At 58.7% G+C, this 12322-nt stretch overlaps 1 protein-coding gene across 1 annotated transcript; it reads left to right on the forward strand.

The window, feature by feature from the left end:
- Positions 1 to 1563: 1563 nt before the first annotated feature.
- Positions 1564 to 8205, forward strand: CPXM1 (carboxypeptidase X, M14 family member 1). Its single transcript, XM_077766980.1, has 14 exons — positions 1564 to 1790; positions 3179 to 3337; positions 3552 to 3661; positions 3786 to 3925; positions 4030 to 4120; positions 4742 to 4892; positions 4977 to 5065; positions 5425 to 5548; positions 5632 to 5828; positions 5909 to 6088; positions 6172 to 6469; positions 6649 to 6788; positions 7646 to 7748; positions 7845 to 8205. Exons 1-14 carry the CDS (start codon positions 1619 to 1621, stop codon positions 8084 to 8086), a joined length of 2196 nt encoding a protein of 731 aa, XP_077623106.1. The 5' UTR covers positions 1564 to 1618; the 3' UTR covers positions 8087 to 8205.
- The last annotated feature ends 4117 nt before the right edge of the window (positions 8206 to 12322 follow it).

Here is a 12322-nt window from a genome sequence, read left to right on the forward strand (position 1 = left end):
GGAAATCATGACCTGAGCAGAAGTCGGACACTTAAGTGACTGAGCCACCCAGGCACTCCCCCCCCCATTTTTTTTTTTAATTTTGAAAGAGAGAGAGAGGGAGGGAGAGAGAGAGAAAATATACAAGTGGGGGAGGGGCAGAGAGAGGGAGAGAGAATCCCAAGCATTCACTACCACCAATCCCTAGATGGGCTGGAACTCCCTAACCATGAGATCATAACCTAAGCCAAGCCAAGAGTTCAACTTTAACCCACTGCACTACCCAGATGCCCTGGAACTTGACCTGATTGAACTGTGGGTGGGAGCCTCAGAAGGTTGAGATGTCCTAGCTGGGTGGCCCCTCACACCCACCTATCAAACTTGGGTGAGGTTGGGGCCAGAGAAANGAGCCGAAGTCGGACACTTAAGGCCACCCAGGCACCCCCCCCCCATTTTTTAATTTTGAAAGAGAGACAGAATACACAAGTGGGGGAGGGGCAGAGAGAGGGAGAGAGAATCCCAAGCAATCACTACCACCAATCCCTAGATGGGCTGGAACTCCCTAACCATGAGATCATAACCTAAGCCAAGCCAAGAGTTCAACTTTAACCCACTGCACTACCCAGATGCCCTGGAACTTGACCTGATTGAACTGTGGGTGGGAGCCTCAGAAGGTTGAGATGTCCTAGCTGGGTGGCCCCTCACACCCACCTATCAAACTTGGGTGAGGTTGGGGCCAGAGAAAGAGAAGTGGCCAGATTGGGCTTTGGAGGAAGGGGGAGCAGCCTTCAGGGCCCGTTCAGACCCACTTCTAGCTCCTCGGGAGCCTGTGCTGACCTCCCACCCAGAGAAGTCTCAGTGTACAGTAGTGTCTTTCTGCCCCTGACTTGGCCAGCCCCACGCCTAGGGACCCTTGGCTTCGTCGTCCTACCTTGAGTTTTTCTAATCCTCCCTCTTGCCTGGGACCTAGCAGTGCTGCCGAGGCTGGCGCTCCAAGGCAGAAGCCAGACCCTGAAGGCCCTGACCTGGTTACTCCCNCCTCTTCTTTCCGTCCCATCCGCCCTGGCAGGGGGCCTCTGATTCCAGATGGATTTCCCTCTCCGGTAGTAGTTTCCTCCCCAAAGTTCTCAGCTTTGCTACCTTGGCCAAGTCAGTTGGGCGCTCTGAGCCTCAGTTTCCCAGTTGGTAAAACGAGGTTCGATTGAGAGGCCGTGTGCAAAGTGCCTGGCATGGTGTGTGATGCAAAGTAGGTGTCCACTGTGGGGCGGGCGCCTCGCAGGATTAAGTGGAATCAGGGGTGCCGAGGGGGTGTGCAGACTACAGACGGCAGCGCACCGGCGGGGCGGGTGAGCTCGGCACGGCCGGAGGGGGCGGGGCAGGGTCGGTGGGTGCGGAGACCCCAGTCCGCCGCTCCGGGGTCTGTCCAGCGAGCAACGCCCGGGCCCTGCCCTGCCTTGTCCTCCCCTCCCCTCCCCTCCCCTCCCGGGTCCAAGGCCCGCGGGCGTGCGGTGGGCGGGCCGGAGGCACAGGGGGCGTGCGGCCGCAGCAGGAAGGGGCGGGGGGCTCCCGAGCACCGGGCAGGAAGAGACAAATCCACCGACCGCAGCGGGGCCCGCGCATCCGCGCCTTTGACTCAGCCATGTGGGGTCTCCTGCTCGCCCTGGCCACCTTTGCGCCCGCCGTCGATCTAGGTCTGGGGACGCCCGGCACCTCCGTGCCGGACCTCGCGCCGCCCGCTACCACCAAGGCCCCGGTCTCGACCCTGGCCCCGAGTAGCAGCCCGGCACAGCCGCCCTCGGGGAAGGATAATGGTGAGCGCCCGGACCGAGGGCCCGCTTCTCGGGCTAGTCGGTTACCCTACCCCGGCCCACTGTGCCGACCCTTCTCCGACTCCCCGAAACACACACACACACACACGCACGCACACGCACTCACGCTCACACACTCCCTGCCTGGAGCTTGTGTGCCGACCCTTCCCCAGCGCGCGCGCACGCGCGCGCACACACACACACAGACACACACGCACAAACCCACACACTCCTCCCTTTTCCCCCTCCCTGCCCCTTGTTACGGCTGCTGACTCAGCAGCCTCAGTTCCCGGCCAGACCGAGTCAGCGGTCCTGGGACTGGAGGCAGTAGGATGCTGCCTCTTCCAGCCCCAAACCTTCCCTTTTCACAGATGAGGAAAACTGAGACCAGAGCCAGGAGAAGGGGAGAAAAGAGGGATGGACAAAAGCACCAGACTAAATGGTGTCGAGCTAGACTTAGGACGGAGAGAACTCGAGGGCAGGGGCTGGAAGGAAAGAACGGAGCAAGGAAGGGAGCCTGCCTTTTGCTGGGGCCGCCAGGAGGAAAGGGGCACCATCAGGGGAAGGGGAGAGGCGGGCAGCCTGACTTCCTGACTTTTCATAAGCGAGTAGGTAGAGGAGGAAGGCAAGCGATGGCCCTCAAGGAAGGCTTCTCAGAGGAGGCAAGTGAAACTGGGTCCTGAAGGGTGGATATCTCTGAATTAGGAAGCGCTAAAAAGAGAGAGCAGTCAAGAAGAAACAGTAGGTGGAAAAGCATGCGTCACCTGATAGGAAAATGTCCAGCCCGTTTTAGAGGTACCTGTAGAGCCTGGGTGGGTGGGGAGCTGGTGGTATCCGCCGTGTTCCAGGCCCCGTGCTGAGGGCGAGCAGGACACGGGTCCAGCCCTGGAAAGCCTGAACCCCCGGGCAGATGTGAATCTAAGGACAGAACATCTCAGCCCAGAGGGCAGATGCAGCAATAAAAGCAGCACTGAGGCTTTGGAGCCTGAGATGGAGTCTGGAGCTAAGGAAGGCTCCTGGGCTGAAATTCAAAGAATGGGAATTAGGCAATAAGATCAAGAGTGTGGATGATATGATGGAGAGGGTCAGTCAAGGCAAAGGCCTGGAGATAAAGAACTGAAGACTCAGCTCTTTGGAGCAACCAAATAGCTCCCAGTGGCTGGGTGTAGTTCTCCGTTGGAGAGGGTCAGCATTGAGGCCGGCCAAACATGCAGTCATGACAAGAAGAAGGAGCCAAGAAAGTGGTGGGAGAGGCAGGTGGGGGGCAGACTAAGTCCACACTAAGGTCCCTGGATAACTGAGGTGAGGGGGTGCTGCTGTGGGCTTGCATGCTTTCCTGGGCTGGCAGACCACTCCATCTGCCATTCTTCCCTGCCCTGGTGTGCCTCCAGGGACCTCAGAACAGAGCGCCCGGATTCGCTTCATCAAGAAAAAGGTCATTATAAAGAAACGGAGGAAGCTAACTAGACCCAGACCGTTGGTGACTACCAGGCCTCCAGCGATCACCACCCCTGCGGGAGCCCTTGACCTCCCGGAGGAGAAGGAACCAGGTACTGCGTTCCCCCGGGGGCCCTGCCCAAACTTGCAGCCCACGGGCCACATAGTCATGTCACTTTTGGCCCTCGTGGGCATAGGCATGGCCCCAGCTTGCCTAGCACATGGGCAAGCGTAGGCTCGGCTTCCTACCTGCCATGACCTCTCTCTCTCTCTCTCTCTCTCTGTCTCTGTCTCTGGTCCGGTTTCACTGCTCTGTTCCCGCCCCAGGCTGTCCGCCTCTGGGCTTGGAGTCCCTGCGAGTTTCAGATAGCCAGCTCGAGGCCTCCAGCAGCCAGTCCTTTGGTCTGGGACCACACCGGGGACGGCTCAACATCCAGGTCAGCAGCCCGGGCTCCAAGCAGGGCAGCCCCGAGGAACGGCTTCCCCACCCCTCCCCAGCGCCCATCTTGCCCCACCCTGGGCTGTTCACCTGGGTCTGATCGCCACATCCTGTGCCCACAGTCAGGCCTGGAGGATGGTGATCTCTATGACGGGGCCTGGTGTGCAGAGCCCCAGGATGCTGAGCCATGGCTTCAGGTGGATGCCAAGCACCTCACCCGCTTCTCGGGCATTATCACACAGGGCAGGAACTCTGTCTGGAGGTGAGGCAGGCTAGGCCAGTCCGGGAGGTCATGGGCGGACTCAGGAGGGTTGGGGTGGGGGAGTCATGAAGCCACCGATGATCTCTCCCCACCACTCCCGCCAGGTACGACTGGGTCACATCCTACAAGGTCCAGTTCAGCAATGACAGTCGGACGTGGTGGGGGAGCAAGAACCGTAGCAGTGGGATGGATGCGGTGAGCGGTCCCATGGGCGCCGGGGCCCACTGCAGGGTGACGGGCCGGGCTGGGGCTCCTGTGAGGTCAAGGAACAGATGCCCACTCAGCATCCCAGGAGAAAGGGGGTTGCTGTCAAGATGCGTGGCAGCCACCACGCAGCCGTGGGGCCAAGCTGCTTTGGAATATGCCTACCTCCTCCCCACATACTTTCTCCACAGGGTGGGTCCCACTTCATGCTACAGCTTCCTGCTGGAACCCCCTTTCCTGTTGATGGGCCTCAGACCCTTGCACCGCTTCTCACCTCCCCACCACACTGGCTTTCCCATCCCACGGACCCCTTTTTATGCCAGGCTACAGCGAGGGGCCTGGTCAGCTTTAGGACTGGCTGTTCCCCATTGATGTGGCCATATTGGTCTAATAAGCTGTGACCAAGCCAGAGAGCTTGGTGGCCTAGAGCTGCCCGTTGGCAGGGGGTCGGAGGGGTGGGCGGGTGGTCTGTGTTTGACAGAGAGCTCAGGGCTCCAGGCCAGGCCACCAGGGTGGGTTTGGTGGTGAGCTTGAAGGCCTGAGCTCCTCCTCTGCTTCTGGGCCAGGCTGCTGGGCTTTGAGCAGTCCCACTAATGGAATTGATGCCGCCAGGTATTTCCTGCCAATTCAGACCCCGAGACGCCAGTGCTGAACCTCCTGCCTGAGCCCCAGGTGGCCCGCTTCGTTCGCCTGCTGCCCCAGACCTGGCTCCAGGGAGGCGATTCCTGCCTCCGGGCAGAGATCCTGGCCTGCCCCGTCTCAGGTGGGCAGTGAGACAAGGCCTGGATGAGCAGGGTGGAAACCTCCCCAGGGACTCCCCCTTTACCTTGAATTCATTCTCCGCCAGATCCTAATGACCTGTTCCCTAAGGCGCCTGCACTGGCATCCTCTGACCCTTTGGACTTCCGGCATCACAATTACAAGGCCATGAGGAAGGTCAGACGGGAACTCCTGTGACCCAGGAGGGAGGAGCTGCCTAGCTCAGGTCCCCTTCCCACCAGGGCGGAGCCTACTGTGACTGTCCTCATGTCCCCACTCCCCCCACTGTCCTGCCCTTCTTTCTCGTTGACCCCTAAACTCCGTCCCAATTGAAAGAAGTGATGGTACTTCTCTCGTTCTAACCCTTCCTTCTGGGCTGCTATTGCTTCTCTCCTGCTCGGGGCAGTGGTGCCCATCTGTGTGGGCCACCACTGGTGTTTGTGAGTCCTTCCGTGGCCTCATGTGGTCTGACCCTTGGGTCCAATCCTCCCGTGCCCTGTGCCATGCTATACTCTGCCCGTCCGCCTCCCCCCCAGCTGATGAAGCAGGTGAACGAGCAGTGCCCCAACATCACCCGCATCTACAGCATTGGGAAGAGCTACCAGGGCCTGAAGCTGTATGTGATGGAGATGTCGGACCACCCTGGCCAGCATGAGCTGGGTACTGGCAGGTTCTGGGCGGGGAGAGGTAGGCACAGGGAAGGGTTGTGGGCGTGCGCCGACGTCGAGCCCCTGTGTTCCCAGGAGAGCCTGAGGTGCGCTATGTGGCCGGCATGCATGGCAACGAGGCCCTGGGGCGGGAGTTGGTCCTGTTCCTGATGCAGTACCTGTGCCGTGAGTTCCTGCGAGGGGACCCGCGGGTGACCCGGCTGCTCACCGAGACACGCATTCACCTGCTGCCCTCCATGAACCCTGATGGTTATGAGACCGCCTTTCACCGGGTAGGCCACCTGGCATGAGGGCCACCCTGCCCCTTCTGCGCTGGTACCTGCTTGGCTGGAACAAGCCCCTTCCCTGGCAGGGCTCCGAGCTGGTTGGCTGGGCGGAGGGCCGCTGGAACCAGCAGGGCATTGACCTCAACCATAATTTCGCCGACCTCAACACACCACTCTGGGAAGCAGAGGATGATGGGCTAGTGCCTGACACGGTCCCCAACCATCACCTGCCACTGCCCACTTACTACACCCTGCCCAACGCCACTGTGAGTGTTCTGGGGAAGGGCCGCGGGGTCATCCGGGGGCTCTCGTCTCTGTGTGCCACCTCACCCCGCCTGACCGTGACTAGGTGGCTCCTGAAACACGGGCAGTGATCGACTGGATGCAGAGGATACCCTTTGTGCTGAGCGCCAACCTCCACGGGGGTGAGCTCGTGGTGTCCTACCCGTTCGACATGACTCGGACCCCTTGGGCTGCCCGTGAACTCACGCCCACCCCGGATGACTCCGTATTCCGCTGGCTCAGCACCGTCTATGCTGGCACTAACCGGGCCATGCAGGACTCAGACCGCCGACCCTGCCACAGCCAAGACTTCTCCTCCCACGGCAACATCATCAACGGCGCCGACTGGCATACGGTCCCCGGGAGTACGTGCCTTAGGGGAGAGCTAGCCCTGGCCCCCGAACCCTGTCCCCGTAAGACCGGCCGCTCACCCCACCCAGAACAGCGGTGCTGACTCCCGCCGGGCCGAGTCTGGCAGAGGAGGGCGCCAGGCGGGCGGGGCTCGCACCCGCCACTCAGGCTCCGGTGTCTGTGGCAACCCTAGGTATGAACGACTTCAGCTACCTGCACACCAACTGCTTTGAGGTCACCGTGGAGCTGTCCTGTGACAAGTTCCCGCACGAGAGCGAGCTGGCCCAGGAGTGGGAGAACAATAAGGATTCCCTCCTCACCTACCTGGAACAGGTAGGATCCGAGAGTCCACCCACCCCCGCCTGCTGCGGTCTGCTGTCCGTGTAGGGTGGCAGCTCCCACCAGGGGGCGCCTCCCAAGGTCCCGCTGCGCGTGCTGACTCCCAGAGGCCTTGGGTCACGCTTGGCATCAGGTGGACTTGGAGGGTCAGAGCACCGGAAGTGCAGTTTGCCGGCAGGGCGGCGTCAGACATTAGTTGGGAGGAGGAGACCCCATGGCAGTGTAGACCCGAGTCCCTGGAGCTGTCCCAGAGCTGCCTGGGGAGAGCGTTCCCAGAAAAGACCCATTATGCAAGCGCACGGGGGTGCCCTGGCATAGACGCGTCACATCCCACAGGAACTATATCCCTTGTAATGGCCCTGTCAGTGTCGTTTCCAAGGGTCCCAGAATGACAAGCCCTATGTCAAGTGTCGCTGAACTTGGGGAAGCCCAAAGATAGGCCTTCCCACCAGGTGTTTGTAGTTCTCCTGTTCAGATGCATCAGGAGTTGTTTGTTTGTTTGTTTGTTTTTTATACATAGATCAATTTTTGAGAGAGAGCGAGCATGTGTGGGAGCCGGGGAAGGGCAGAAAGAGGGGGACAGAGGATCCAAAGCAGGCTCTGTGTTGAGAGCAGAGAGCCCGATGTGGGGCTCGAACTTGCAAATTGAGATCATGGCCAGAGCCGAAATTGGATGCTTAACCGACTGAGCCACCCAGGTGCCCCCATCGGGAGCTACTTTTACCCGAGTATTGCTACCTAGGAACATAGATGTGCCGTCTTCAAGTTTGCCGTGAACAGAGCCAGACAACGAAGTGAAGGTCACATCTCACGCGGAAGGAAAAGGGTTTTGATAGCCTTTTCCCGCACAGGTGCGAATGGGCATCGCAGGAGTTGTGCGGGACAAGGACACAGAGCTTGGGATTGCTGATGCTGTCATTTCTGTGGACGGGATTAACCACGATGTAACGACAGGTGTGTCGGGGAGGGGATGGCGGAGGTGTGGGCGGGCTTTAGGCAGGGTGGGAAGCAGGGTTACTGGATCCTGATCTTGCCCTTCACTCTTGTCAGCATGGGGCGGGGATTACTGGCGCCTGCTGACCCCAGGGGACTATGTGGTGACCGCCAGTGCTGAGGGCTATCACTCAGTGACGAGGAGCTGCCGGGTCACCTTTGAAGAGGGCCCAGTGCCCTGCAATTTCCACCTCACCAAGACTCCCAAACAAAGACTTCGAGAACTGCTTGCCTCTGGGGCCAAGGTGCCCCCAGACCTTCGGAGGCGGCTGGAGCGCCTGAGGGGACAGAAGAATTGACACCTCCAGGGGACACAGGCCTGGAGCCTTGGGCAGGCTGGACCTGTCGAGAACTGAAAGCGGGAGGGACAGAGCTGGGGAAGAGGTGCTGAGGCTCATTAAAGCTCCTTGGTACCTTAGGCATTCTTCCTGCGGTCTCTGTGTCCCAGATCCTGCCCCCGGGCCAGGCCCCAGCTTCCCCTCCTTCCCGATTCTATTCCGCACACGCTTCCAGGCTCGCATCAGGTGACTTCTGGAGAAATGGTGTGGAAAGAGGATCCCGCCTGGGTTCTTCTTGAACTTCAGGCTTGCCAGGGCAACTCATCAGCCAATCAGCTTCTCCAGCAGGCACCGCTGCAGTGCTCAGGCCCAGACATGCAAGGAGTCCAGGATATACAGTGGCCTCCCAGCCTCTTGGGGCTCACTGTCAAGAGAACCTTCTGGGGTTCCCTGTGGGAGCATAGATGGGATTACATACGTGGGTGTGAAATAATGCAGTGCATTTCGGTAGGGATTCAAAAGGTCAAGGATGCAACAGATACGAGGCTCTCGGAGGTTAGGTGGGAGGTAAGCCAAGGGTGGGCTATGGACAGAGAGCTCCAGGAGGGAGAGACAAGGCGAGGAAGACAGAACAGCGGGGGACATTAGAATTCACGCCACGAGTCGTCTTTGGAGAGTGTTGGTAAATGGCAAGATTTGATTCGTTTCGTTCAGACTGAAGGGCAAATTTTGTGTCAGCCTTGCAAGGGAAATAGCCCACGTAGGTATTTTAAGCAGAGGAAATTTTAATGCTGGATGTTGGATATAAAGGTTTGAGAAGAGCCGGATGAGAAAAAGAGAGAAAGGAGTTTTACCTAAAAATGGGGCTACGGACCATATGCAGCCACTTGCCATGATCACTTGCCGTGCCTCGAGCCTGAAGCAGAATCATTCCTTCCTTCCTTCCTTCCACTTTCTAATCTCCAACCTACAAAATCCACTGGCAAAATCTAACTGTAACTGGGGCGCCTGCCTGGCTCAGTCAGTGGAACATGCGGCTCTTGATCTCGGGGTCGTGAGTTCGAGCCCCATGTTGGGCGTAGAGATTCCGCCCGACGTTTGAAATAAAATGTTCCAAAAAATCCACCTGTACCCCAGCTTGCAAAGAAGCCCACAAAATGTAGTTTCTAAGCGCCTTGCCCCCTGCAATTCAGAGGAGAGCTTGTAAGGGCGGGGATGGGGCATTTACTAACGTGTAAATTCAACACGAAGACATCTGTGTAGCGTTCTGTCAGGTAAGCTCTTTCTAGTGTTGGCTCTTGTATTGTCTCTGTTTCTTGAGCTGTTTCGGCCTCTCCTATTTTCTTTTCATAAAATGCTTGTTTATTTTGGAGAGAGATGGAGAGGGAGAGAGAAAGCATGGGGGAGGGGCCGAGGGAGACAGAAGATCTGCAATCGGTTCTGTGCCGTCAGCAGTGAGCCCGATGCAGGGCTCCAACTCACAAACAGTGGGATCATGACCTGAGCCGAAGTCAGACACTTAACTGGCAGAGCCACCCAGGCGCCCCATAAAGATTTAATTTTAAGTCATCTGTGCACCCAGCGTGGGGCTTGAATCTGCAGCCCCCGAGATCAAGCATGCCCCACCGACTGAGCCAGCCAGGTGCCCCAGGCGTGGCTATCTTAACATGAGATAAAGTTGACTTCGGGACACAGTTACCTTTCCATGTGCATTTTGGATTTAGCAGTTTGGAGGAAGAAACAGGGCAGGCTCAGTGTTTTTTGTTTTGTTTTGGAAATTGGCTCTTGAGTATGAGAAGGGAAGCAGGCGTTGATGCCAAGACGATGTCTTGGCAAGAGACTAGAGGGTTAGGAAGACTGCCAGCCCTCCCCCTCCTCTCGGGAGCCACTGAGGGTCACCTGACCTGGGAGGTGGAGAAGGGAAACTGGGTCCATCCTGGGTGGCCCTGGGTGGGAGGGGACAGGCACAAGAAGGCGGACAGCGTGTACAGGCATCTGTCCCAACAACCTGGGGCCCTGGGTCAGCAGAGTTGGTGCAGACACCACCCATCACCTTCCAGTGAGTGACCGCTCTGGAGTCAACGGCCCTGCTCGCCATGTGTCCGCCTCTGCTACAGAGTGCTGTGGGCCTCATCTGCCCTCCCTAGGCCTCCCAGGATGCTCCCCGTGGGCCCCTCTTGAGATAGAAAGGGGGTCCTTGTACCTGAGAAGTACTGGTACCCTGAGGGCCTAGCCCCTGTTCTCTAGGTGCTGGAGGTGGGGATGGTGGAGGCCCTCAGTGTCGCATCCAGAACCTTCTCACCAGCCAGCACACCCATCCCTCGACTGCAGGGGGTGTTGGCTGCTAACAGCTTGCAAATTCTCTTAAGTACTGCTCTTAGCCAAACGGGAGCCTCTTGACACTGGGGTTACACGCTCCACCCCACTTTGGCAGTCTGGCCAAGACTGATTGGCATGGAGCAATTAGAGCTATCTCCTTGCCACAGAGAGGGCCCAATATGGTGGCCTTCAAGCTCCAGAGCTCCGTGTTGGGATCATGTCAGACTCCTGCTGAGACATTCTTAGCTCCTTCCCCTGCTCTATCCTGCTCCCTCACTGCCTTTCTTCCAGAGAGCTCTTTCACCGGCACCCAAGGCCCCACCTCAGCTCTGTTTCAGGGGACCCCACCGAAGGGAATAAGCCTATGGCAAGTGCTAATGTCAGGGTAGCCCCGCCAGACTGGGTTTTGCTGAAGGAAGAAGAGGCCTTGCTGGGATTCTTCCTCCTTCCCTGACAGCCCCCACTCTGCCCATACACACCGCAGGCACACACACAGGCACAAACAGCTCCCCGCGACCCCTCTTCCCCCAGCTGCTCCTGAACCGCTCCCCCGAGGAAGCGGGTTGGAAGGAACACTGTCAACCTTGAGGCTTCATCATGGGATGAAGGTTTTCGGGTGAGACCGAGAGAGGGGATGTCCCTGCCTCCCTCAACAAGAGGGCAGCGAGATGGCCAGCAGGCTTGGTAACTACTCCTGGCCTGGCCTGACCCTTGGGCTCCGTGCTGTGGAACGGGCCAGGGCACCATTGAGAGGCCTGCCAAGTTTGTCCCTGCTCGGCAGCCACCCCACCACATTCCGCCCGGCGGCCACAGTTTGTCTTGGCAAGGTGGCCCTCTAGGCCTCGCTCCAAGAAGGGCTTGAGGGAGCAGCCCCAGACAAACCAGCTTTCACCACAGAAGCCGACGCCGGCTGGGCTTGAGTCCATGCCAGCCCCAAAGTGGCCAGACCCTCCTCCACCCACCTGAAGGTCAACTCAGACTGCGGGTGAGTTGGGTGGATGTGTGGAGGGGAGCCAGGCTCCCAGGTGAGTGGAACCCCGAGAGAGCCATCAGGGACAGGGACCCAGGCCAGGGGGCTTTCCTGGACTCACGGGATGGCTGCCCGACTGTGGGGTGTCCCTTGGCCACAGTGCCAGATAGACAGCCCTTTACAGCCCTGCCAGGGAGATGCATCCACACTTCCCCTGTCCGGGCGGCTCAGGAACTTCTCCCAGCTCCACCGGGAGCCCTGGCAGCCCCGTCCCCCCGCCACAGGGGCCCCCTGCACAGCCAGAGGGGCATCAGGACCCGCTTTCATTCCCAGGCTGGCAGGGGGGATGGGGAAGGAAAGGCTTTGAAGAAACAAGATGGCAGGATGCTGGGCCCCAAGGAACAACAGACCTGCTAAAGCATTTTTCCTTCCCCTTTTAAACTCTTGGCTCCTCCTCTCTCAGGGAATAAAATTACCTAAAGAATTTGCCCGCCAAAATGGTCTTGTTTCTGTTATTGTCCTGCTGAGAAGCCTTTCCTATACCTTTGGAGTCGGGAAGTCTCTTCCATTCTCCTCCAATGAGGGGGGGGGTCTGTGCACCCAGAATCCCCTTGGCAGTCCTCGCAGCTCTAAACCCGAACCACCCTGTCCACCCAGGGCTGCCACTCCACTCGCCTCGGCAAGGCAGGGAGGTTTGGACCCCTTTCCCTTTGGAAAGTAAGTGGAGGCAGGGTCTCTGGACAGAAGGCCCATGAATGCTCTTCTGGAATTCCAATCAAGGGGATCCAAAGCCAAGAGTCTAGCTGGGGGGAGAATGACTTAGTGAGACATTAATTCACATTTGGTCTTTTGTGTTTGCGGCCCTGCTCCCAGAGGGTGGCGTGGCAGAGTAATGGACCCCAGGCCTTGGCGTGTTATTTCCCACAAGCCCATCTTCCCGAGAAATGGGGGAGGTGAGGGCCAAGGAA

This window comes from Crocuta crocuta, unplaced genomic scaffold (genome assembly GCF_008692635.1).
Source record: "Crocuta crocuta isolate KB4526 unplaced genomic scaffold, BGI_CrCroc_1.0 scaffold15, whole genome shotgun sequence".
Taxonomy (NCBI): Eukaryota; Metazoa; Chordata; class Mammalia; order Carnivora; family Hyaenidae; genus Crocuta; species Crocuta crocuta.